The sequence below is a fragment of the Talpa europaea genome, assembly GCF_964194135.1.
Source record: "Talpa europaea genome assembly, chromosome: 14".
In the NCBI taxonomy this organism is placed as follows: Eukaryota; Metazoa; Chordata; class Mammalia; order Eulipotyphla; family Talpidae; genus Talpa; species Talpa europaea.
In genome coordinates, this window is record NC_140082.1 from 34934455 (window position 1) to 34961654 (window position 27200).

General features: G+C 52.1%; 1 protein-coding gene across 3 annotated transcripts; it reads right to left on the reverse strand.

The window, feature by feature from the left end:
* Positions 1–874: 874 nt before the first annotated feature.
* PFKFB3 (6-phosphofructo-2-kinase/fructose-2,6-biphosphatase 3) lies at positions 875–26022 on the reverse strand (the record flags this gene model as incomplete). 3 transcript variants are annotated; one of them, XM_084253784.1, is made up of 16 exons in its annotated part: positions 2401–2443; positions 4712–4734; positions 6290–6463; positions 8109–8173; positions 8294–8356; positions 8904–9033; positions 10408–10512; positions 10692–10838; positions 11162–11369; positions 11819–11943; positions 14077–14133; positions 14929–15003; positions 15528–15594; positions 16487–16583; positions 17278–17403; positions 25947–26022. In XM_084253784.1, 16 exons carry the CDS (start codon positions 26020–26022, stop codon positions 2401–2403), a joined length of 1581 nt encoding a protein of 526 aa, XP_084109910.1. The 3 variants fall into 3 exon arrangements, with proteins under 3 accessions (XP_084109911.1, XP_084109910.1, XP_084109912.1); XM_084253785.1 differs by lacking the exons at positions 2401–2443; positions 4712–4734 and adding an exon at positions 875–919; XM_084253786.1 differs by lacking the exon at positions 2401–2443 and having other exon boundaries at positions 4708–4734.
* Between the last annotated feature and the right edge of the window lie 1178 nt (positions 26023–27200).

The window sequence follows — 27200 nt, forward strand, 5'->3', positions numbered from 1 at the left end:
CAGTCCTGCAGTGATCTCATCGCTCTCGCCTCAGCTGGATTGCAGAGTCCTGAGTTCACCATCTCATGGGCCCGCTGCCACCCCGTCCCCATTTTCTTTCAGCCCTGCAGTCACTGAGGGCACAAAACCTAAGTTCCTGAAGAGATGGTGCCACTTTCAGGCCACACTTTCTGCCATAAAACAAAGTGCAAAAGTGAGCAGCCCTGGGAATTCCATCTCAGGTGCCGGAGATCCAGGTAGAAGAACCATGGGGCTCCCTGGGGGGCTGAGATCCCAGTGCTAGTAAGCACTACATTGCCAGACCGTGCCTGGGAAGGTAGGTGCACGCACGGGTAGAGCATGACTTCTCTTTCCACCTGGAGTTCACAAAGCGACGTGCTCAGCCAAGACGAACAGTAAAGCCTGGTGAAAGCTCAACATCCCTTGACCTTCAGTCACCGGGATCTAGGCCCCTTTAATGGAGATTTCTGGGGCCAGTGTCATCTCCCCAGCTGAGAACATACCAGCTGAAAAACAACAAAATAGCACAGAGGCACTGACACCCCTGTCTTGAGGCCTTCTCTCGCCTCCTCCTCTGCTCATCACCCTCACTGAGCCTGGGGGGTGGGAGGATCAGAGAGGCCACAATGCCCTGGAGAGGCAGCACTGCGGCCTCACATGGCAGCTGCGGTGGTCACACGTGCACACGGGAAAGGCCTCCTGGTATCTTGGCTTCCCCGACGCTGCTGGGACACCGGCTCTGTTCCATCAGCACAGCCTTCTTCACCACCCTCCTGTTCCGGTAGAAGTCCTTGGGATCATTTGGCCTTGAGTAGACGGAAGAGCAATAGCTAAGCTGCAGAAATGGAAATGGAGTGGAACCGATGGGTCTGCCTCAGTGTTTCCGGGAGGAGTCCTTGCTCTGGGAGCCTTTCATGTTCTGTTTGCAGCAGGAGAAAAGAGGGGCGGGAAGGGGAAGTGTTACTGACAGCAGGCTAGGTTTCTAAAGCCAAAGACTAAAGCCATGCAATTGAGAGTTTCCCTCCCATCCCCTAAAAACAAAAAACACGACCCTGGAGGAGCATCATTAGCCAGATGGGTGGAAGGAAGCCCAGGGAGGCCCCAGGAATGTGGTAGGATTTAAGCCCAGAGTCACACTAGAGAAGGGGCTGGGTGCAAGGCTGGGAGAATCTTGCAGCAGAGGCCTGTCATCTACCTGCAGGAGGCAGGGAAGGAAGTGGGGGAGAGACGGTTGCTCTCGTGGCTCACAGCTGTTCTAGGGTGCAGTGGATGCCAGCTCTTAAGGAAGCCATCCTGCTCAAGACCCTTTGGAACCCTGAGGCTGCCCTAGGCCAGTCTACATCCAGGCAGAAGATAAGCAGGGGACCCTCAGGCAGAGCTGCACACCCCAGCCCTTGTCATTCAGATTCTAGAAACCAGGGCTCAGCAGCTGGAACACAGGTTGAAAAGGGTGGCTGACTGAGGCAGGGAAGGCCCAGGCCAGGGACCCAGGCATAGAAAGCATGTGCCAGCAGAGCACGCTCCCTGTCCTACTAACAGCAATCCTACCTTAAAGCCCACCCTCAGAAGCCAGCCAGTGTGAAAATCTCCTCTAAAATGTTTTCCAATCGGCTGGGACAGGTGACGGCTGCCACAGTTCAGCAGCGGTCTCTTCCCCTAACCTCCGAATCCACCCCCCAAAAAAGGAAACACAACCTATGTGTTCTCTCTGATCCTGAATGTAAGACTATTAAGGAGCATGGGGAGAGCGGAATCCAGGCTGCAGATGTACAGGGGTGACCACTCCTCCACCCCCACCCTCTGACACGGAACCGAGGTCTATGCTAGAAAACTCTCTAGAGAAGAATCCCAGGGCTGGCAGCACTGAAGCCAGTGCTTGGATCTGAGCCTGCTCTCAATGGTCTCAGGAGCGGGGGGTACCCCACACCCCAACCACGAGTACATCCACACACCCTCTGTAGGTGGAGGGATGGGGATATTTCGGGGAAGGGCCCTGTAGCCTCACAGCCAGCAAGGACCCAGACAATTTGCGAGGTCAGCGAGGAGGCACTGCTGGGTCCCTGCAGCCAGTAGCACCAACCCACCCTCAGACATCGCAAGCCCAGAAATGATGGCGATGCAACAATGACAGTGGGACACAGGCACGGGATGTCCACACCATTCACTCATGGCGCCCTGGCTAGGGACACAGGGAGGGAAAGTAGGGCAGGAGCGAGGCCCCTGAGACAATGGAGCAGCTCTTAGAGAGACACGTGTTCCCTGGCACGGGTGTATGTGTCACACACTGCACAATGGCCAGTCTCCACACAGATCAAGACGCCCTCTCGGGCTGAGATGCATGACTCAGAGAGATGAGGGGGACAAAGAGAGGCATGCACCAGGCCATTTACCTTTCCAAGCTTAGTAAGGAGAAAACTTTGAGAAAATGTGACAGACAGTTCGTCTTTCAAGCATAGTGGGAAAAGAAAGAAAGAGGTGGGAAAAGAAAAACAAAACATCTTTAGTAATGCTTTCTTTCAGTGTGCATTTAAAATTTAAAAATAAAGGATGGGTGATGAAATTCAGATGGTCTATCATCCCAGCCTGAACACAGCCCTGGAAGATGACTGTAGGGTCCTCTGTCCAGCCCTCTCTCCTGCTTATTTTACCAGGAAACAGCATCCTCAGACTGCACCCCTTAAGATTCCCCACAGTCCCCCAATGCCCAGTCTCTGGGTGCTCCTGCTGCCCACGAGAAGAAATCCCAGTGTCCTGGTGTAGATGGGACAGGAGGACATGGAAAGGCCAAGATTTCTGGATGTACCACCAGGCACAGGTGCCCACTCTGCCAGGATCACAGTGTCTACCAGCACTGGCCCCACACATCCATATCCTCCTTTATCACGTTCCTCTCTCCGTTTGACAGATGAGGATGCTCTAGCCCTAGACACTCATCATCTTGCTACAGTCCCAAAGACAAGAGAGCAGGAGAAGCAAGACTCAAACCTGGCTTGGTTTGACTTTGATAATAAATTTTTTGTCTGCAATTCCAGGCCTGGGGTCCTACTCCCAGGCTGGGGTAGACGCAGGGACTGGAGAGGAAAGCAGGCAGGATGGGTCCAGAGGAATGCATTTTGACTATACTGGAGGGATTAGCCTTGGAAAAGCAAATTCAACCCTAAGAGGTGGGGGGCTGTACCCACCTAGCTCCCTCCTGGGAAAAGGGTTTCTTTCTTAGCAACATCAGCCATGCAAAAGGAAGAGGATATGCACAGAGGCCAAACCGTAAGGAGCCAAATGCAAAGTCTAGTTTCCTCACAAGGAGACCCATGATCCTGCAGGGTCCCTGTACAATGCTGGGATTCAAGGAGTGGCGGACATGGGACTGATTCTTACAGACGGAATGTAATGTGTTTACTAAGTAAACACACCTTAGTCACTGGAAGCGGCTGCAAGCATTAAAAGGAGGTGGAATGGGGGGGGGGGGGCAGAGGGAGGTTGGTGCCCGGAATGGGGAAGGTGAACAGCATTTTGGCTGTTTTCCCAGGAACCACCAGAGAGAAAGCAGCCAACCTCCAGAACTGGAGGACCCATTCAAGCCCCAGTTCTGCTTCTGACTAGCTGGATGACTGCAGGCCAGTGATGCACCCTCAGCCCTCCTCTGGTAATTGGGGATATGCCCACCCTGGTGACCACTTAGGATTATTTTAAGGACTCAAGACACAGAATGTAGCCACATTCCCCACAGGCTGTAAAGCACGTCCAAATACATTTTCCAACAGGTGGTGCCATCTAGATCTAAGCTTGATGCCAAGAACTCTAAGTTTCTGAGAACAAGTCATGACTTTAAGGTGCTCTTTCTGCAGCTATTTCAGTTCTGCATGAAATAGTCAAGGTAACCTAATCGGCAAAAGGGAATACAAGCAGATGTCACGTTAGGGGTTGGCAGGGTAACATTTTGTGGTGCTAAGACCCTCAGCTCCCTCCATGGTTGTGACCACTGGAGCAGGCAGAAATAACAGAGGCTGCTCCAGGGGGCTTAACCAGAAACTCTGCAGTGAGCTTGGCTGATGTAGGGGGAATACGTGGATCTGACTGGACAACTGTACCCAGTCCAATTTAATGTGACTGCTACAGCTGAGCACGTTCCTAACAAGTCAAGCCCCTCCTGGAGAATGGTTTCCAAATAGACCTATCCTGCCTATGGGGTCTGCAGAGTCACTGGGGTCCCCACCAGGACAGGGAGGTGAGGCTGCCCGGTTCCCACCCCCACCACACTCTTACCAGGGCACCACCTCTTATATTGGTTTTACTTATTAGACTGCTGGTAAAGTTGCAACATGAAAGGGCTCTCCTAGGGGAGAACAAGAACTCAGGACACAGCAGCAGGCACAAACCCAGCTCAACACCAAAATCTGCCTCCAATAGGGGAAAATGAGTTTATGTCAAGCCACAGACCACTGCAGGTTCTAAGATCACCTAGAACCCAAGAAGAAGAGGGAAGCCAGCTGTGGCGGCAGCGGCACAGGAATAGGCTAAAGCCAGCTGGACCGTAGTTAGTTCTTGCATCCTCTGCTACAAATTCATAAATTCCCTCCTCCCGTGCCATCTTCCTCCTTCACATTTCAGAAAAACTGTTATTATCCGCAACAACATTTTCACAGGCAGGAGGCCAAATTGGCAAGCAAGAAAAAAGAAGTGAGCAGAAACTTATTCAGAGAAAAATACTTACAAACAGGCTTTCCCTAGCAAAGGCTGCAGAGAGAAAGGTGAGAGAGAGAAGTCAGTAGAGGAAGAGGGTGCAGGGCTGAGTCATTTGAAACCAAGACACTCTCAGCTGGGACAATCCCCGTCCAACCTCTCAGGTCTGGCCCAGCCAAGTGCTTCCAGACTCCCCAGGGGCTTGAGAGTTCAGCCTAGCAACCCCAAAGACTGTCCTGTCAAAGTTGGGGAAGCCTCAGCCGTGCATCCTTCCACACCACCCAACCCTCATCCAGGCCAGACCCCTGGGTTCCTCTAAATGGTGACCTCTAAACTTCCAGCTATGCTGCTATATTTCACACTACATTTCAGATCTGTTTTCACACACACAAAAAAAAAAACCCACCTGATTTTACAGTTGAAAGGAACCTAAACGTCTTAGATGTTTCCCTGTCTTGCTCCATTTTAAAAGATGAGACAGAGGCCAGCAAGGGAACCTCATCCGACAATAAAATTTTACAGCTCATGCCCCATAGCAGAGCTATTCTCCAGAGCCAGGTCCAGGCTCCCAGGCTCCCAGGAGCCTTGTCTCAGTGTGAGCCCCAAATGTGTGAGACACACCACACAATCAATCACCTTATTCCATCCACCTCCTGTAGGAGGTGCTACTCCCCCTTCCAGAGAAAAGTGAGGTCTATAGGGAATTGAGGCTGTGTGCCACTCCCCACCCCAGCGCCTCGCCAGACAGTTAAGGTTTAAATGAGCTGCAGGGACATGCAGGCAACCTGCAGGCCTCCTCACCCTAACATGCAAACCTATTTGAAAATTTAGCCTCGTATTTATCTGTAAGCCTAAGTGTATGAGTAGAGGTGCAGAGGTGAGACCTAAATCTGTGCCTAAGGATTTATTTCTATATCTCACATATTGGCAAAGATTCTCATCTGTCTTTAAAGACTGGTTTCCTGAAAACCTGTCTCTTTACCAAATAGTCAAGTCTTCCAGTCATTAATCTTCATAGTAAATGAAGTAAGGGAAATCTAGCCATGTCTGGACACTCATTTTTTTACTACCTGCTGAAGTAGCCATTGTTATATGATAAAGTGGCCGCTTCCAGGTCATCCAGGCCTGGATATCACGCTGCTGGGGTTCCAGTCAGCCACATGGCTCCAGACCAGCCTGTGCTCCGAGGCCCCTGACTGACTACACCTTGTCTGAGGTGGGGGCGGCGCTGCAGAAGAGCATGGAAAACACACAGCGTGGGTCTGGGGAAAAGACATCCTTAGACCACTTAGAAGCCATGGCCCAGAGCTGAATGGACTCTCTTGAACTGGGGGTTTAGACTTTGTGTTAGGCCACACCATTCAGGAACGAGAATGGACACAGACACCGTGGTTTGCACTGCTCCGCCCAGTTCTGTCTGCAGCTTGCCTCCCCCTCGAGAAGCCTGGGCACTCGGTCCTCCTGGGGTCACTGCCTCAGAGGGTCCCACTCTCTTCCTCCCACCTGAACGCACGCCGGGTCCGAGGTCACCGCCGCACCCATAGGACACTCCCCCCTCCCAGACTTGAGACGAAGCCATGAGGAAAGGAAGGAGGGAGGGTCGACGCACTTGTCCGGGCAGCTGCGTGGGCACCTCCGGGGGCAGGCAGTTGGGCAGGGCAGCGGAGGTGGAAGCCACATGCTCCTCAAAGCTGTTGATGCGAGGCTTTTTGGTGGGCTCGGGGCTGGCTAGTGGGGTGACACTATTGCGTCTCATGAGCGGGTTAGGTCCCTTCTTTGCATCCTAAGCAAGACAAAGAAAAAAGAGAGAAGGCGACAGTTATAAGGAGAGGGGAGGTTAAAAAAAAAAAAAAAAAAAAAAAGCCAAAAAAAAAAAAATCCTACAAAACATTTCTCTGCTTCTGGATTTTATTGATGCAATAAGCATCTCCCCATCACTAAGAATAACAAATGATCTCCTCCTGGGCCCCTTTCCCAGGTGGTTCCGAGATACCCACTTGGACAAACACGTGCAAAGCAGGTGAGAGAAGAGCAGAAGCGATTCTGCATCCAGGTAAGCAATTACAGCAGATACGGAGTCGGGAAGAACCTGGCTGCCAGCCTCCAAGAGAGTCAGCAGGAGGGATGCGGGGAGAGGCCGGGATATGAGGCTCGAGTAACCACCCAGAGGTCAGCAAGAGGTGGGAGAAGGGGTCACACTGGACCTTGAGCCAGGATCTATAGGGCTGACATGGAGAACCACACCCCGGCTCAGACAGCACAGTCAGGCTGCAAGGGCTGCCAGGAGTTTAAAGATACAGAAAACATGGGGGAAACAGAATCGGTCAGCCAGGGTCAAAGACTAGTGTTCCATCAAGGCACATGAGACCTCCGAAGCCCCGCAGACATGGTGCAGGTGCCTGAGGGAGATCTGTCTAAAGTCCCTGCTCCTGTGCCCTGCAGAGAAGTGCTCAGGGGCTGCTAGAGCCCAGCTGGGCCAGGCTGAAGCTGCTGCTCGCACCATGGAGGGGTCGCAGCAGCAGTACCATTACCCATGTTTAGAAAGACTGGCACAAAGCCAGGGGACAGTCCCCTCTCGTTTCCATCAACCAGTCAGGCAATAGTGGGCAGAAGCTGGGGCTTTAATGCAGAAATCATCTGGCCAAGCTCCTTGGGGACTGGGAAGGCACCTGCATGGTGAGAATGTCACACCAAAAGAACGGATGGGGCTGGTGCTGGAAGAATTGTGCATTCCACAGTCAGATAAAGTGAATTCAAACTTCCTTTCACATCGTGTGCCTGGCAGATTCTGCTCTAGTCTTGGGGATCCAGCAGTCCCACCACCAAATTGCAGACCACTGACAAATTTCAGAACCCACCCCAAGTGGACATCAGCAGCACCCAGACACTGGATATCCTAAAAACACCCTCTATCCACCATCTATGTCTCTAATTCCCAAATCCTCTGTTTCTCTACATGCTTGTGTCCTAACATAATCTTCTTGGTAATTCTGTACTTAATTGTCTACGGATGACTGAAGGGATTTGCTGATCCTGTGTAACTACTAATTCTAGAATCTAAAATAACTGAGGTGCCCCAAAAGAAAAGACAATAATTGTGTCATGGTTATGTTTCAAAGAGGAGAACATGTCTTCCTCTTTAAGGCTCACTTCTTGGGTCAAGTAGAAATGGGGGGAGAAAGCATGGAAAGAAGATGCCAAGAAGCTGCAGGAGAGACAGGCCAAGAACACAGAAGATTTAGAAGAGAGAAGGGAGAGTCACCCAGGATGGCTGGGTCCCCACAAATTCCTTCAGGGAGAACCCAGGGAAAGACACAGGTCAATATCCAAAGGTACCAAGATTGTGGGGTCTGCAAGTGTTGGCACCCATGGGCCCATCACCTGACAGGCTGGTGCTCAAGGGCCAGAGGCACAGAGGTGACACTCACCTCTGACCTTTCCCGGTGTGTGCTCACCGACTCCACGTTCAAGTAGATGGATTCTACACGGCAACCTGGGCAGCAGGGAGAGAGGATGGCTTCAGTTAAAGGGGACAGTGGTTTGCAGCCCCTCAGCCACCAGGAGACCCGATCCCCAGGAACAGGTCTTGGCAGGGCTGGGTCGCCCCACTTACCATAAGCAACGGGCGTCAGTTTCAGGACAGTGTGAAGAGGGCACTTTAGGTAAGGCATCTCTTCTGAAAAGAAAAAGGGCCCCCAAGATCAGACATGAGATTTGAAGATGGATACTCACCGGCCCCTAGAGATAGTCTGCACATGGGTGCCCTGAGCATGACATGCATTTCTCCTTCTTTCTGCCCATGCACACCTCACAACAGACACCTAAACTAACCCTCACAATGAGTTACAGTGAAAAAAAAAAAAAAAAAAGCCACTCTCCAAACAGTTTCAGCAAGTCTTGGTATTCGGTTGAACCTCAGGCACAGACTTGGATATAGGAGCACCATTAATGTTTTCTGGGCATTTCTTCCTTAGAGCTGCCCCTCCCACTCGACCCAAAGCCCCAAGCTGTGAGCAGACAAGGCTAGAATGGGGCTGTCAAAGAAGACGTAAGCCCACTGTGCATCCAAGTGAGCTCTGAAGAGTGCTCCACAGGCTGGCAGGGGGATGCTGGGCACAGGAGGCCCTTCACACTGCTGGGGCACACCCAGAAATCCCATGTGGGCTGGAGAGGAAGGACGTGGGGTTCTACCCAAACCCCAGGAAGCTCTGGAGGCCACGCACCTGCACTCTTATCCAGGAAGTAAGCCAGGAGGCAGCGCAGGACAGCCTGGTGGCAGATGACCAGAACGTTCTCCTGCCGCTCCAGCTCCATGATCACTGGCTCCAGGCGCTGCACCAGGTCCTGGTAGGACTGCAGACAGAGGAAGGAGACACTTGGAGCAAAGGTGCATGGGAAAAATAGGAGCTTTGCCAACACAGCCATGCTACTCCCATGGGCCCTGGGGGGCCCACCTCACCAGCCTTCCTATAAAGGGAAATCACCCGTGTTGATGAAGATTGGAGAAGTGATGCTGTGAGCCTCATATCCTCTCCCTCTCTCCCCCCAACCTCTCTCTCTCTCTCTCTCTCTCTCTGACTTCCTTTTCCTAACCCCCTAAATGGGAGAGTTGGGAATGAAGTCCTCACACCTGCTACAACATAGATGAACCTTTAAAAAGTTGTACTAAGAAGCCAGACACAAAAGACATACCATATGATTCCATTAAATGAATTGCCTGTACTGGACTGTCCAGCATAGGCAAATCCACAGAGATAGAAAGATCTGCAGTTGCCAGGGGCAAGAGCAGGGTAGTTGGGACTGACAGAGTTAACAGGCTGGAGTTTCTTTTTGGAGCAATGGAATGTCTTGAATTAGTGGTGATGATTACATAGTATTATAAACACACTAAAAACCACTGATGGCATACATGAAGTGGATCAAATGAATTTTCTAACAGGCAAATGTTGGATTAAAAAGAAGGGGCAGACCTGTGACTTTAGACCACCAAGCATCACAGCAGCTCTCACCACCCCCTTCCTTCGCTCACTGGGTCCCAGGGAATGAGGACCAGGTGAGATGAGAGGACAGCACCCTGGCATGAGGGGACTGGGCTATGAACAGGACTCAGAGGGCCACAAACAGGAAGGACTGAGCTAAGTGTCACTAGCCCAGGCCTGCAGCGGTGGCAATGGTCAAGCCAGAGCACCACCTGCACCTGGACTCCGACCCTGACTTCCAGCATCTGCTCACTCAGCCACAGGGGGTGACACGCAGCACAGGGAATGCCTCTCCCCCCCCATCAGAATCAATTCAGTGACACTGGAGACCAGAGGTGATGTGGCTGCCATGTCGACTGCAGACAAGGAGACCCTCGTGTGGAAGGAATGATCATCCACCATCGTGTTTTTTCACACATGATTGTGAGTCTCTCTGAGAGAAACACTTCTCTGACTGCTGCTCGCAGAGAAATCCAGCTGCCCTTCTCTCAGAGCACTGACAGGTTGTTTAGGGAGAATCAGATCTGGGACAGAGGGAGTCCGGTGTGAGAGCCCTGGTCCTGGGGCAGGGGTTCATTGCAAAGTCACCTGGCAGTGGCAGGTCCAGCTGAGTGCCCAGCAGCCCTCTCTTCAGCCCGACGCTGAAGAGCATCACAAGCTCCTCCACATGCACCAACCACACTTGACCATGACTCACTGACACCCACAAGCGAGCCCAGATAGAGGAAAGCCGTGGCCCAGCACGCACCTCCCCCGTGGGGTAGCGGTAGTAGTACTTGTCTTGCTCTCGCAGCGCGTACTCCTCAGGGTAGGTATTCCTGATCTCCTCATAGGTCATCTCCTCACAAACACCCTGCAGAAACAACGAGCGGTCACTTGAGGGAACACGCCCCAAACAGCTACCTGGAGTTGGTGACTGCAGCAGGCACAGTGTGACAGAAACCATCTGCTATGGTTTCTAGCAGATCTGGGTAGAGGCTCCCATGCCCTCCGCTCCTGCCCCCCAGGCCCTGGCCAGACCCAGGGACTCACAGCATCAATTTCATTAAGTGCCTTCCACTGTTCGTAGGGAAGCTGGAGGGCTTCTGCCGTCTGAATGGTGCTTTTCAGTTGGCTGGTCCACACCTTGAGGTCCTTCAGGTTCTGCTCCTCCACAAATTTGCTCAAGGCATTGGCAAACTGAGAGGGAGAGAGAAACACACACTTGACTCCAGCCTCCTGCCCGCCTGGAGAAGCAGTGCCTCTTGCCCACACGACACGTTAGTGACAGTCACTGCTGCCGTTAGAATGAGGAGCCCCAGAAAAACAGAAGGCAGCCTGTGCAGACACACCCTCCACAAAGCCCTGGAGGGCCATCCTCTTGCACATGCATGTGCACACACACACACAAAGACACACAGACACACATATAGACCTACAGATGGACACATCGATGCAGACACAGATACACAGATGGACACACGCCTCCCCCATCCCTCTGATCTTCCCTATCCCCCCCTTACCTTCCTGCCCCTGCTGGACAGGCCTGAGTCACCTCCAATCTTCCCCTGGAGGTTGTGCTCACTTTCGCCGTGCCGACACAGGTAGATGGTGCGGGGCTGCACGTGGATGTTCATCAGGTAGTACACAATCCGGCTCTGAATGTGATCCTGAACTCTGTTCACCAAGAACCGCCGGCCCACGTCGATCACCTTGATCAGGGAGAGGTCCCTGCGCAGGAAGGACACTGGCTGATCAGAACACCCCACCCCAGGCCAGCTGCTGCAGACACTCAGACTACACTCCCTGAGGGCACAGACAGAATCGATTTTCTCTGGGAGTCAGAGAGCTTGAGCACAACAACCAACCCCCACAGCACAGTGTGTGGCCGAGAAGCTGGCTGGTCTCCCAGGAGAGGAGAGAGGAAAGCAAGAGACTGAAAAGAAAACAAAGAAGATATCAAAGGGAAGAATGCAAGGTTGGGTTCAAATACTTCCTTGCCACATCTCTACATAGGTAGTTTCTAAAATATGGACACTGGAAATAGAATGTAGGGTTTCCCAAAAGAGTTATTTTTAAAAAGAGTTTATAGAAATGTCTAGGAGAAATCCTTTGTGGGAATATCAGAACAATAGAAGTTCCCAAGTAGGTGATTCAGACAGTCACCTCTTCAGAATTACCTATCATATTTGTCGGGATCGAGGGGCTGATAGCTTGCTTCATAGCAACTAATTCTCTTCATAAAGTCGTCCATAGCTTCTGCTGAGCTGCAGTCTTTGTAATCTGGACTGGAGATTTTTACTTCCTGTAACACCACAAAGAGGCAGCTGATGAATCACGCTGGGAGGCTTTCTGCTTAGATGAAGCAGGAACTGGGGCTTGCAAAAGGGGAAAGCACAGACAGGCTCAGAATAAAGATGAGCCTGCCCAGCGCTTTAGAGAAAAAAGGAAAGATGGGGGAGGGGACCTTGAACCTGATGATTACACAGTGGACAGAGAATCACTGCCTGGAAGGGCAGAGAAAAAAAAGCCCAGTAGGACTCCATAATGAATGGACTCACTCAGGCCATCATCACTCCAGAGTGAAACCTCTGAATGGACCGTGATTCAGGATCAGCCCACCAGACAGCCCAGCCCTCAATTCAACCCAGTTCCGCAGAAGCATCTGCACTGCTCCCCTCACCAAGAACAGGCTGCAGGTTAGCAGAGGTGCACTCAGGAGTCGCTGAAGACACCCCTGACCCCGAGTGCCGGGCAGGATTCTACCCCCCCACCACCCCACCACCCCCCGGCACATGGGGCAGCACACACTTGGGGCTGGTCTGCAGTTAATGCTTCCCTACACGGACCCTTGCTTAGTATCTCTAAGGTTGGCTCTCACAGGAAGCCGGTGCAGCAGTGGCCCTTGGCCTGCCCTCCCCTATAACTCAACAGGTCTAAGAAACCTGGCAGATTTTAGGGAAACCAGCAATATTTATACTAGCTGTGTCCTTTTCCTCCTCAGCAGCTATGAAAGAGGTGGCCACTCTTCAAAGGTCCAAGTTAAATAAGTCAGTGTTTAAAGGGGATGGACTTTTGCTCTGGGAAGATGACAAAGTTCTGGAGATGATGGCATGATGGTTGCACAACCTTGTGAATGTGGTGAAAGCCACGGAACCGTACACTTAAAAGCGTCTTATGATGGTAAAGGTCAGGTCATACATTTTACCACCATAATAAAAATATCTAAGTTCAGAATCTCTTTTTCCCAAGCATAGTCACCCACATAAGGAGCACAGTGCAAAGGACTGAGTTAAGAGGCTGCTCAGGGCTTAAACAGAAAGAGATTTCTGAACACAGAGGCGGGGGGCAAATGACAGATGTATTCATGGAGGAACAACGTGGACTGGGCACTCTTAGTCAAGCATCCTGGTGATGGCTCACAAGGGAAAAAATGATTTTACAGCTGCACTTGGCTTCACTACCAAGTGGAACTAGGAGAACCAAACCAAAGAAACACAGCACAACCCTTTGTTCAGACCATGGCAACTTCTGTTTCCTTGTACCTTGAGACTCTTCCTTTGGACCTGCTGAAATTGATCTGGGCTGACTTTCCAGAATTTAAATAGCCCTTCCTGAAATGTGAACTCATTTCTTAGAAATGCTAGTAAATATTTCCACTGCTTGGAGGAAAGGCCCAATACTTGAAGCTGAACTCTGCACCCTGCTAAAGTACACACTCGTACACACCACGGCTGCCAAAGAGGTGTCAGGCCTGCTTTTCTTTATAGATATGTCTTGCTCTGATATATTTAAGCTGGACAAAAATCATTTATAATATGAGAAGGTGACCAGCCACAGAGTCCCTATAGTAACCATTCCTGTGTATGATATATTGCTATCAAATGATAAAATTTAAGAATTAATTAAAATAAGTGGCCAGTCACCCTCAATTTATGCAGGCCACCTCCCATTGTCATAGGGGAGAGAAGGAAGATCCACTGCAGCTACATTAACCATTATTCACTCTTTCCAAACTTGAGAATTCTACTTCAGTCAGCTGGGTCCTATCAGCTTGACCATTCTTACCTACCAGAGCCTTATACAGCAAAGGATATCAGCCTGCTGTCTCCTTTCCGATCAGGCCAGGTGAGCTGCCCTTGGCCTGAGCAGCCCTATCACCACCCAGCTGCCTCTACCACTCACAGAAACTGCTCCTGATCTCCCCCATACTCCTCAATTCCCACAAATACTGATTCTTGCCAACAGTCTGAAAGGCCCCAGATGAAGCCACTTAAGTCATAGAACATACTTCTCAAATACCACTTTGCTCTTCTGATCCCCCCAGATTGTAGCTCCCAGACAAAAACCCATGACTAGGACAACCAGTTCATTCCCTGAGTCTAGCTGCTTCCCCCGCCTAGCCACCACCCTGGAGTAGGACTCCTGCATTTCTCACCATGATGTTGGAGGCCACAACGGTAGGGTCATCACACACAGACTCGATGAAAAACACCTGGGAGGAAGCAAGACAGAAACATTAGGAAACAACCAATGTGGTCCCAAGAAGGGCCAACCTGATGTTACTGTGATGCTATCACCACATTCAAGGAAGGGCGCTGCTTGTAGATCCAAATACAGATCAAAAAAGTCTCCCCTGCTCAATCATGGGCCCTTCGGCCTCCCCACAATAGGTGTGCTCCCCCCTCTCTAGGCACCCCTCCTAGGCCCCACCAAGAAGGCCCCCTCCATAGGCAGCAGGAGGTAAAGGAGCAATCAGAGAGCTCCAGACAGAGGAATCAGTCAACCCCTGGGGTTTCCTTGCTCCAGAGTGCTCCCAGGCAAGACGACAAGTTTGGCTTACTGTAGGGTAAGGAAAAAATGTCAGGCTTTTCTGCCTTCCTGCCATCAGGATAGATGATGGATCCTTGTCCTGAATGCATGCCTGATGGCGGGCACCTGGAGTAGGGTGAGGGCCTAGGTAGATGGGATTCACCTGGGCTAAGACTGTGCTTTTTAAGGGCGGCGTCACGGGGATGCCAGTAGAAGCCGAGGAGAAGCCAAAAGAGAAGCCGAGCGAGAAGCAAGAGAAGCAGAAGCTGAGAGAAGGCCAGAGAGACCAGAGTGAAGACCTGCTGGGGGCTGGGAGGCCTGCCAGCCTCCCGGCCCCCCAGCACCCCTGCCTGCCATATGCCTGGTGAACCCCAATAAAAGACCTGCAAAAAAAGCCACTAAGGACTCTGACTCCTCCTTCACCGGGTCTGCTGGATCAGAAAACCTGCACCGTGCCCAGTCCTTACTTTACACTTACCTTGAAATCATTTTCTTTGGCAAAATGAAGGATCATGTGCCTTCTCTCTCTGGTAGTATTGGTGGCATCAAAAACCTGACAGGAAGAAAGATGGACAGTGAAGAGAACTAATGAACAGGATATACCAAACCACCAGAGGGCCTGGCCTGTCATTCAGGCATCAGCCAAAAACTGACTCCAGGAGAAACCACTCTGCCCACACCCTCCCCTCCCACTGCCTCTTACATGCAGGGATGGAGGGCACAGGTGGGAATGGTCCTTAAAGCATAGGAACAAGCAGCAGCACACGGGAGGGTGTGTGCAGAGGAGCACTAGCTCAGCAGATGCAGCCACACAGGTCCGTGTGCCTTGGAGGGCAGTACTCAGAGGGCTAAGCAGAGCACACCAGCTGACTGTGCCACAGTCCAGCCTGAAAACCCTCCTGAGTCCCTGTGTTCCTCTCACCACCTGCTTGCCCCAACTCTCAAGCCAGAAGCACCTGTCCTCTTTGAAGTGTCCCCATAATGGCTCTCGACAGCCTAGGACAGTGTTCACATGTCACTCTCTCCAGGACATTATCCTACCATGGGATTGGAGACTGAGCTATTCCTCAGACTTACCGCAATTTGGCCTCCTTCCCTCGTCAGGTAACTTTTGACATCTCTCAAGGCAGCCAGAGCACATTGCCTGCAACACAGAAAAGGCACATATCGGTGCCCACCCACCCCACTCACCCCAACGAGTGGTGACTGGTGAGCCTACCATGGGGCTACTCAGCTGGCCATCTGGCAGGCCAAGGCTCTGCTTAGAGGCCTGCACACTGGCTGTGGTGGCCCCAGGAAGCAGCGCTCAGGCCTCGGGGCTCTGAGTCCCAGGAAATTTTAAAAAACTGCTGCCCAGTCCTGCCAGAGACCCTCACTGAACTGACCAGGGGTGAGGCCTACTCAGGGATGAGCTTTCTAAGTTCCCAGGTAATTCTGAAGCATAGCCAGAGTAAATAGCACTGCACCTGGATTTCATGAGCACCTTGGACTTAAAAGGCCTTTTCAAATGTAAACATGATTTTCCATGAAAGAGACTTTGCCCATTCTTTATGAAGCCTTGAGTCACATTTTTTTTTTTTTTAAGATTTATTTATTTATACAAGCACCAGGTACAGTCAGAAGCGCAGGAGGGTAAGAGAATTCACCAGAGCCAGAGCAGGGAGCAGAACAGGCAGAAGGACTGAAGTACACTGCTGAGGGGAGCAGCGGGCGGCAGGAGAGGTCTGCGCGCCATGTGGGACCCTCGCCCAGAGGCCGGGGATCGAACAGGCGCTGCAGGGGCTACGGGCAGCTTTGCAGTCGAACGCTCAACCGCTGCGCTACCAGGGAGGCCCTTGAGTCACATTCTCAATGGGATCTGTGTCACATCAGATGGATGGAAGCAGGAGACTTTCGCCAGTACACATGCAGGTGGGCCCTCTGATGGCCCAGCAGAACCACCCCACTGACCAGTTTCCGCTTCCTCTGATATAATCTGACCCAAAAAAGCAAAGCCAACCCAAGTCCGAAGCCTCTCGCAGCAGCCAGGGCCTTACTTTCGCACTTTCATGGCTTCTTCATTGTCCGGACGAAAGAAGTTGTAGGAGCTGTACTGCTTGACGGCCTCCCGGCGGTACTCCCCAACATTGAACACTGAGGATGGAAAGGAAAGGACACTTAGCTGACTCTCCAGGAAGAAGGTGGAACACTCTAGAAAAGGAAAGCAAGACTACACACCAAGACCACTTTGAATAAGATTCTAGCAAGACATGGAAAGCAGAGAGTGGCTCTCCACATCCAGGGCTATCATCGACCTTCTAGATGCTCATCGACCTTCTGATTGCTCATGGCTGTCTGCTGCTTTCCTGGGGGTGACCAGCCCAGTCTCACCACATGGGGGACTAGAGGCTCAGGCTGTGCAAACAGCCTGCAGACACATCTAGCGAAAACAGGGGCAATGATTTCTGCCAAAGGTCTCCAGGGAAGAGCTCACATACCTATCAGCAGGTGCAAACCAGCCATTCTTCCACTGCCATGAGGAAGCACAGTTCCCCCAGCACCTACTGTATGAAGCAGTTCACCAGGTGCAGTGGGGGCAGCAAAGGCTGTCCCCATGATGTTTCGCATGGGTTAAGACCAGGCAAAGGTTTATAAAAATATAGTCAATGGTACTGGGCATCTTATGACATCTGGTTGAGGAACAGCACAGCTAAGTGCTGTGGGAATTTAAAGGAAAAAGATCTGCAGAGGTTGAGGTGGCTGGAGGTGCAAAGGTTATTTTTTTAGGGATGGAGGTTTGGGGTTGTGAAGCCAGAGCATAGTGCTTGGCCTTGAAGTGCAGCCTTACCTTTGGTGGGGACACCAATCCAGTTGAGGTAGCGAGTCAGCTTCTTGGAGATGTAGGTCTTTCCCCGGGCTGGGAGGCCCACCATGACAATCACCGTGGGGGAGTTGGTCAGCTTTGGCCCACATGCTGAGAGAAGCAACAGAGAAAAAGGTCAGCAGGGATGCCACAAGCAGGGAGGGGCAAAGTCCGTGCCAGCCACAAACTGCAGGATTCCATGGCGTTCCTGTTTCATTTCCATCGCAAAAGCCATCCCTGGCTTCTGACAATCCCAGGGGACCAGGGTGCCCTGGTGGTCAGAGCCCCTAGTCACACCTTGCAGCCCTGTCCTACCTTCAGGTAAGGCATGGGAAGGTTGGTCCCAGTCAATTCCCAGCCTGATACCTGAGGTCCCTAAACCCAGCCAGAAACCCGTTACCAGTTCACTCCTGAGGTGGGGAAAAGGAAGAGACTCTTCAACTTTCAACTCCAATGAGGTTGGAGAAATGGTTTTTCTTTTTTAAAAAAAGATTTATTTATTTATACATACAAGAGCTGGGGTATGGCCAGAGGTGTGGGGGGTGAGAAGATTCACCAGAGACAGAGTGGGGAGCAGAACAGGCAGACTGACTGAAATACACTGCTGAGGGGAGCAGCGGGCGCGACAGGAGAGGTCTGCTGCGCCATGTGTGTAGCTCCTTGGCCGGCCAGGGATTGAACTCATGCTGCAGTGGCTGCCAATTGCTTGACAGTGCTGTCTTTAACCCCTGCGTCACCAGGGAGGCCCAGAAAAATGGTTTCTAAAAGCACTACTGAGTGGTGGTGGCGACCAGGAGTGGGACATGGGAAGTAGGGAGAAGGGCCTCACAGCCAAATACAGAGAAGCCAAGCAGGTCTGGGTGGCCTTTCTAAACAAAGAACTTTTAAAAGAAGGCAATTTTAAAATGATTTTATCAAATGAAAGTTGGGTAGAACCTGAATGCTGGTTTCCCATATGGGGTGACGGATAAATTCCTTCATCCCTAAGCCATGCCCTTTCCTGCTCCTGCCTACTGACAAGTCTGACTAAGACCAGAGTCCTGCTGCAAAAATGGCAGGTCTCAGGGCACCAGGGTTCACATCACTGAGCCCCAGGCAGGGCCCTGGGAAACGGGAGGGTTTGCTCGAGAATCTCCTGGCTTCACTGCTGAGCTGTCCGAAGTTCCTCAGAATCGCAGCAGGACAAAACACCAGGAAGAGAGGTTTTTAGAAGACAGCCCATAGAACGCTGGGTTTTAAGAAGGCAGCCTGTAGAACACTGTTCCAGACATTAAGGCACAATGTTTCCTTGGCTGGCATCTTGCCCGAGACTCTCAGGCGACACTGGTGACAAAAGTGCTCTCAAGCCAGGGGTTGCCCTTGGGAGGGAGACTGGCCACCTGCCAACTCCCAACCCAACACCCTGCCCTGCGCTCACCGGCCAAGTCAGGCACTGCCCTCAGCCACGAAGCGCGGCTTGCAGGCCCTACACGCAGGGAAAGCTGTTCCAGCAACACCACAAATCTAGGCCAACAACAGATCACACTGGGGCTCTGCCTCTAAGCTAGCCAATGCCAGATGGGGAAGAGGGGGTGCTGCCATACCGCTGACAGGCACAGGATGCCCCAACGTGGTCTGATGCTCAGCCTGGTGACCAAATTGAGGTCACATTTGGTGCAAGTCCCTGCCATCAAGCTCTTCTAGGCTGGAGACAAGGAAGAAGCAAGAGTCACACACAGGGCTAGTTCTTCTTTCTTGTTAGACCAGGATGATCTTCTCAGCATGTGGGGTGGGGGAGGCCAGGAGAGACCAGGTCACATTCAGGAGCCACAAAAGGCCTTGGCTGGGATTCCACAGCCATCGGTTAGAAGCAAACAAAAATCCTAGAAGACAGAGGCATTTTTCTGGCCTGCGTTGATCACACAAGAGAAGCCAAGAAGTGCCATTGGCTTCCTTGAGTCCCAAGGTGCCAGCAGAGAATGGTGACAGCCTCTCTGAAAACCAAAGGGCACAGAGGCACACTGTACTCTCTGTGTTGTGGCGGCTGCAGGTGACACAGGAAAGAGACAGCTGCCCTCCAACTATTCTCACATTGCCTGAAAACAATACTCCACTTCATTAATCCTTACCCCAAGCCACTGATTTTTCCCCTGGTTTAATCTAATGTCGCTGTGGTGGCACTGCCCCCAAGAACATCCAAACATGCAGAGGAGGGGGTGTCTGTCTGTCTCTCCCTGAGCCCAAGCAAGGAATACTTTTGTTGGACTCTTGCCAAGGAAGTGTAGACAGAGGCTGACAGATTTATCACATTGGGGATTAGTTCACCTCCCCACTAATCACATGTACAAATCTCCTTTGGCAAGAGATGCATTGGGTAGGAAGAAATAATTAATCAAGGACACAGCACAGTAAATATCTTAAGCCAAAATTTCAGGTTGAATCTCAAACCCAAACAAAATATCACTCCTGTACTTGGCAAAGCAGGGGCCATTATCCCTATTCCTGCAGCATCTTGAACAAGATTCAGAGGAGCAGTAAGGAAGGTGCCAAGAAGGTCCCTCTACCAGGCTCCTGGGTTCTCAGAGTAGGAAACCATGAAATGTTCTGACTAAACCTTTGGATCTTACTCACCTTCACCCCCCTCTTCCTCCCCTCACATCCCAACTCTTTTTTAAACTCAAGGCACATTTGAAGCACTAGAGTAGTCTGTCCCTTCCTCAATCTCCTCACCCACCCCCCAGGTCCTTGACTTCTTCTCTACCAACCATTTCATCCACTGAGAGAGAGGACCCTCCCACCTCTTCCCACCCTCCCGAGGGCTCTGCCTTTCCCCCTCTTCCTCAATAGCACAGGTTTTTTTTTTTTTTTTTAGATTTATTTATTTATTTATTTATACAAGCACTAGGTACAGTCAGAAGTGCGGGGAGGGTGAGAGAATTCACCAGAGCCAGAGTGGGTGGGGGCGGAGGGGGGGCAGAGCAGGCAGAAGGACCGAAGTACACTGCTGAGGGGAGCAGCGGGCGGCAGGAGAGGTCTGCGCACCATGTGGGACCCTCCTCCGGTGGCCGGGGAGCAGCCGGGGATTGAACCGGTGCTGCAGAGGCTGCGGGCAGCTTCGCAACCCAGCGCTCAACCGCTGCGCCACCCGGGAGGCCCAGTAGCACAGCTTTTATGGGAGACAAGTATGAAGCTTAACACACACATTTCCAAAAGTATTGTTGTGTCTCATTACATCTTCTACATTTAGTAGTTTAACTTCTTGATCATCCAAAAATGCCATTGTATTTAGAGATATTTAGATGTCAGTATGAACATGTTCAAGAAGATAACACCGATGACCACTTTGGCGAAGGAACAAAGAAGCAATCATTTAAAGACTACCAAATTAACAGACCAGAAACACTCTGATACCATTTGGGGAGCTCAGGCTAACAAAGTCTTCCATGGCTAAGGCAATCACTTGAATAAGAGTTCACAGAAAGTCACCATGCTCCAGAAGCTCACCCCTAACTCTCTAATGCGATTATATTCACTCATTCACTGGACATTTGGGCTGGTGTCCTGTGAGCAGAGGAAAAGGTGGGTTCAAATCTGTGTGAGAAGTTTCAGGTCTGGGCTGGTGGTGGGGAGGCTGATAACATACAAGCAAATGAGACAGAAGGTCACTGCAGGGCATGAGAAAAGCGATAAGACAGACATAAAGGAAGCAGTGGCACTGGGGCCAGCGTGCCTGAGCAGCACCTGCACTGAGACCTGAGCTAATGTCCTGTCTTGGTTGTGTGTAATGCACACTGGTTGCATGGGCCAGCTCCCTGCATTTAAGTGGATACAGGAAGCCTGCTGGTAAGTGCGGCGAGCAGCAGCCTAAGCTCAATCCTGGGACCAGTCGGCAAGACAGACTAGAGTAAACCACATTCCAACCCCAGCCCTCCTGGCTGCTACCTTGGATGATAATGTGTGAGGTACAGACACAGCAGGTACTTGGCAGCTGTCCTCACCCACGGTACTGATAACTACAACTCCAATTCAGAAAATAAACAAACCATTGCCAAACACTTTGCTGCTGCTCCCAAACCTCCTGCAAGCTTTCTTCTACCCAGAGGCTCTTAGAAAGGCTAGCCTCAAAGATGCCAGGTCATTCTTGCTCTTTTCTACAAGAAAGCGAGTTGCACTTCAAGGACAAGTCTACCAAGGCCACTAAAGGAGGAGGCAGTTTGCGACGATGGCAAACTGCATCTGTGGCGTGAACCAGTCTCCAGAAGCACCCGTGGAATTCTAACCACTGTGAGTCTACAGAAGCCATGTGCCCTACTCCTGCCAGGCCAGGGCTAAGGACAGCTGTACAAAGACCACCTGTTGCCTACACTCATACCACCTGAGAGGGCTGTCTGGGAAATGGGCGGCATGCCTTCCATCCCAGGAGAACAGACTGCACAAAACACCTGCCCAGAAAATGATACCAGACAGGGCCTCCCTAGTGGCGCAGCAGTTGAGCGCTTGGATGTGAGGCTGCCCACAGCCTCTGCAATGCTGGTTCAATCCCCGGCTGCCGGCGAGGGTCCCACATGGTGCATAGACCTCTCCTGCTGTGCCCACTGCTCCCCTCAGCAGTGTATTTTGTAAGTCTGCCTGTTCTGTTCCCTGCTCTGGCTCTGGTGAATTCTCTTACCCTCCCGCACTTCTGACTGCGCCCAGTGCTTGTATAAATAAATAAATAAATCTTAAAAAAAAAAAAATGATGCCAGACACCTGAGTGTCATCCCCTGGACACAACTCCCCTCTCTTGGGATCCTATCAGGCCAGGGCACCTTAAGATTCTGCTTAGTTAACATTAAGAATCAACATATAAGTGAGCTTGCCCAGGGTTGGCAGGGGTGGGGCACAGGTGCTGAGGACTTGGGGCTTTGGGGAGAACACAGCTAACAAAATCTCTTTCAAAAGTGGTCCTATGTTATTTTGATGGCTACTATACACATTAGTACTTTGTATGCCCACTTTTAACTCATGCTTAGCTAATCTTGTCCAACAAATCACCTCCACCCAACCCCAACATGGCTTCTGCCAGCAATAGTGAGGGACTGGGCGTCTCAGGGAATCATCTGTCAACCATGGGAGGCAATACAATGCTGTCCTGGCTGAGAGTGGTGCCTGGGGAGGGGGGTGGGAGCAAATAAATAGAGTTCAAAGCCTGGCCCCACCCCTTCCTCAGACCTTGAACATGTTACTTGATCTCAGGGTCTTATTTAGTTTCCTTTTCTATGAACTGGAAGGATGCTTCAAAAAGGTTGTTGAGAGGATTAACCACACATAATAGGTGTCAAAAGCTTGCTATGGAGACTTCCATCAGTATCAGCCATTATAGCTTCCATCATTCTAGACCTGACGAAATGAAGACTCACAAGTGAAGCCAGGTCCCACGGCACAAGTAAAAAAGGAGAGAACTGGGGCTCAACTTGGTCTTTCTCACCTAAAACCCTTCAAGTGCTCTTTCCTAAACTAGCGGTTCTCAGTCAGTGGCTGACCCTAAGGAACTTTTATAAAATCGGATGCCTGGTTTCCTAGCGTGGTAATTCTAACTTGGTTTAGGCACCCACCCAAAACAGACTCCTTTCCAAAAATCTCCCCCTAGTGATTCTAACATAAAGCTTTGGCTGAGATCACTGCTATAAACTGCAGAAGCCATCCAATGAGAAGGTAGGGATTTCGTTTACACATCCCCTTATCCTTCTTCTTTGAATCAGAATACTATCTTGGACCAAACAAAGCCCCACTGGGTTGAAAATCTATCAGGATTTGAGTGCCATGTCATACTTCTTCACAATCAACTCTCTGCATTATCTATTTTAAATCCTTGGTGAGTAAGTTGGCAGTTTGTGCCATTCCACAGTATTAAATTAAATTAAAAAAAGTGTGGGGCTGGGCCTCCCCTGGTGGCACAGCCGCTGAACACTGGGCTATGAAGCTGCCTGCAGCCTCTGCAGCACCAGTTCGATCCCCGGCTGCCGGCAAGGGTCCCACATGGCGGGACAGACCTCTCCTGCCGTGCCCACTGCTCCCCTCAGCAGTGTATTCCATCAAGTCCGCCTGTTCTGCTCCCCACTCTGGCTCTGGTGAATCCTCTCACCCTCCCGCGCTTCTGACTGTACCCAGTGCTTGTATAAATAAATAAATAAACAAATCTTTAAAAAAAAAAAGTTTGGGGCTATGAGAGGCTGCCCTTCTACTTGCTGTTTAAGATGACCTGCATTAACCAATACGAACACCACTTCTCTCCCCACTGATGAGGGCAATTATTTATCAAACCCACAAATGTGTGTTGTCTCAGGACCAACCACATGGCATGGGGCTCCCTCCCAGACAGTTCTTTTTACATGCACAGTAATGTTCCCCACAACCTCTTTCAGTTAATGAACCTTAAAGGAATCTGCTGTAGACCCCCAGTTAGGAAACCACTAGAAAGAGGGTAACAGGTTTAGTAAGAAACCCCATTCAGTGTTTTAGATGGCATTAAGGGAGGAAGGGACAAGAAGGGAATCGGAAAAGATGCCAAGAAGGAAAACTCTTTTCTCTATTCCAAGGAGACAAGTGTGACTATAAATATGGAGAAAGACACACTACTTGAAATAATAGCATATCCAGGCTGCAGGTAATTTTATAAGGAAAAATGTGTCTGAGACTACACCCCAGAACCACACAAGGGATTCCATGAATGGGCAGGGACAAGAGACTTAATCCATCAGCTTTAGCAACTCTTCACCCCAGCCCTGAATGGCAAACAGGATTTTTAGGGAAAGCTCTCATCTGTGTGTGGGACATGCAGACCCACTAAGACTAATGGATGGTTTTAGGCCTAGCAGAAGGGAGATGGCTCTACATTCGTGGCCCAGGAAGACACCTCTGAACCCACACTATCCAATCTCAATGCCACACAAAACCTCACGGTCATTCCCCTTACTTCATCCACTCACCTTGAACCTAGGAGAAGGAGTAAATGTTAGTACAGTACACTACACATAAATACGCGTACTTACTTATACATATATACACACATATATAAACCAAACTATAGTTGTAAGACCAATTACAGTTTACAAAGTACGCTATAAATATCTGCTATTCAAAAGACAAAAAGGGGGTGGGGTTGTTTATCTTGCATGGCAGAATATCCCTCACCATTTAATACGCTGCCTTCCCCCAACAGGTTTTACAGAAGTGCAACCAGACTTTAGGCTGCCCCCATTTAGCAAGCTCTTTAAGAGCAAGTATGAAAGGGCTGCAAAACCAGACTGACCTACAAAGCTCCCAGCCCCTGGCTATCCTGCCGAGAAAACTAGCTCTCCTTAAGTACCCTCCACCCCAAACTCTCAGTCCAGCACGGGGCACTACTTGGTGGAGGAGCAACCAGTGCTGGGGGTGACTGATGACCTGGAAAACCACAGAACCAGCTCTCCCTACCTCCTGAGGCAGGTCTGGGTGGGGAAGGAAGTGGTGATTCATACACCAACAAACCCCAAGGGGGCAAGCTGTCAAGTTGGCTGGGTGACCAACCCCTGTGAAACATGGCAACAGAGGAGGCCGGCCGGCAGCCTCACACTCAGGTGCCCCCTGAAGGTTCTGCACCTGGGATCCAGGTTTACCTGTCAGGCACTCTGAACAGGACTGGAGCAAACAGCCTACAGGATCCTTCCACCTGATGGGCAACAGAGCAGGACTGCCTGGGGGTCAGGCCATTTGGAAGCGTCCTTTTCAGAGGCTCTACAGCTAGGACAGAGCCCAAGGTGAACCTTTGCAGAGCACTTATGGTCCACCATAGACGGGACGGGGCGGCTACCTGCCAGCAAACCCCCAGCTCCGCGGAGTGCGTGAGCGCGCGTGCGACACGCCGCCAACTCTGCGGTCTCCAGAATCAGGGCGAAAACTTGGTTCCAGGCACCTATCTCTTCACCCCCGGCACAGGTGTTGGACGGGGCAGTGGAGGGAGGGGAGGAGGGAGCGAGATCTGGAGGAGCAAGAGATTAGACCTAGACAGGAGGAAAGAGGAGGGAGGGCGGGAGACAGAGGGGGAGGGAGGACGGGAGACAGAGGGGCAGGGAGGTGGCGAGGGATGGAGGAGAAAGCAGAGAGCCTAGCTGGCGAGGTACAGCGCGTGGGAGTGTTCCCTGGCTGGACTCGGCCCGGCCGGCGTCGGGGAGGGTGGCCCGAGCTGGAGAACACGCAGGCGGCCCTGCCCAAGCGCCCCCGAGGCAAAGGCTTTCTGCAGCGTCCCGCGCTTCCAGCCCCTGCGCTCCGGAGCAGAGGCCCGGGAACGCGCACTGTTTCCGGATCCCTTTGCACTCCCGGACACCAGCCGAGGGGCGCGCGGCGGGGCAGCCGGCTGGGCCACCCGGCGGGGCCACAGCGCCCCCCACGCCAGCCAGGGGTGGCGCAGCTCCCGCGCCGGACCCCGCCCCGGGCGAGCGGCTGGACCCGCCCGCTCGCCTGGAGGGAGGGAGGGAGAGAGGGAGGGTGGCCGGGCGCGCGCGAGTCCGCCGGGAGGGAGGCCCCTGGCCCCGCACCAGCGCGCCGGAGGAACCGAGTCCGCACAAAAGCGCCGAGCCAGCGGCCTCCCCACAATGGCCTCGGTCTGCACGCGGCGCGCTCCCCTGCAGTTCGGCCCCGCGCGCATCTGCACTCACATCTGGGTAGCGAGGGGCGGTGGTCGACGGGGATCCAAATCTTCTGCACCCGGCTCTGAGTCAGCTCCAAGGGCATCTTCGCAGCCTAGACTCGGCGGCACTCCGCCCCTCGCGAGGAATTCAGACTTGGGGAGCACAGCGGCCTGCCGACCCCCGAAACAAAGGGTAAGAAGGGGTGCGTGCGCGGAAGCGCGGCCCGGGCGCTCTCCCCAACGCTACTTTTGGAAACGTGCTTTGTGCTAAATCACCAACGCTCGCCCCAGGATGAGACTCCACGCCACCAGCGCTGCAAGAGGGGCGAGGGGCTGCGGTTGCACCCGCTACGCCTGCAGGGCCGGGATGGTCCACTCGGGGAGTCCCGGGGATGCTCCGAGCGCAGTGACAGTCGAGGTCCCAGAACGCCAGCTCGGGTCCGCCTACCTCCCCACCCGCTCGCCTCCTCTCCGGCTCTGCTGGGATGCCCCGCGCTCCGCCCGGCTTTTAAGAAACCGGACCGCGGTGCAATCACGTCAGCCTGGGCGGGGACGCACACTTCCAGCTCCAGCCCCCTTTCACGTGAGGAGGGAGGGGGGACTAGTCTGGAGGCGGCCTGAGGGCGCCCCCTGCAGGTCAGATGCAGTGGCTCGCTCTGCTCCCGCAGTCCCTCTGCTGAGGGCATCTTGGCCCTTAAAACCCAGCCCCGGCAAAAGGTCCTGTTGCTGTCATCCCCTAAGGACGACTGGCATAGCTTCCCGGAATTTTCACCTTAAAGTGCCACGGGAAGAGAGTGGGGCTCTCCAGGGATGCTGGTTAAAACGCACCTTACTGACCAGGCCTCTATGAGTGTGGAACCCCAATAATGCATTCATAACATGCACTCCCAATCAAGCTGGACTGACACTGTTAAATTGAAGACCTGGTTAAGGACTGAGGGTGGGGTGGGGGGTGGGCAAAATAGGAGAGATTGTGACAGGACGCCCGGTTCAGACCCTCCTCTAGCTCCCCACCAGAGCAGCAATCCCAGAGTACGTGTGAGTCTAGCCTCCCTGCCCCCCACCTCCAGGATTCCCTCCCCATCCAGGAGAGGGTTTCTTCCAGCCCTCTCCTTAGTGCTCACCCAGCCCATGACCCCGACTCCTCTGAAGGCTTGGCTGGTGTTGAACTCCACACCCAGCCCCAACACCTGGTGTCCTGGCTCCCAGCGATGCTGGGAATGAGGAGGGAGGTGCAAAAGCCAGGCTTTCAAGGTCACCATTTACAATTCTGTCCACCTCT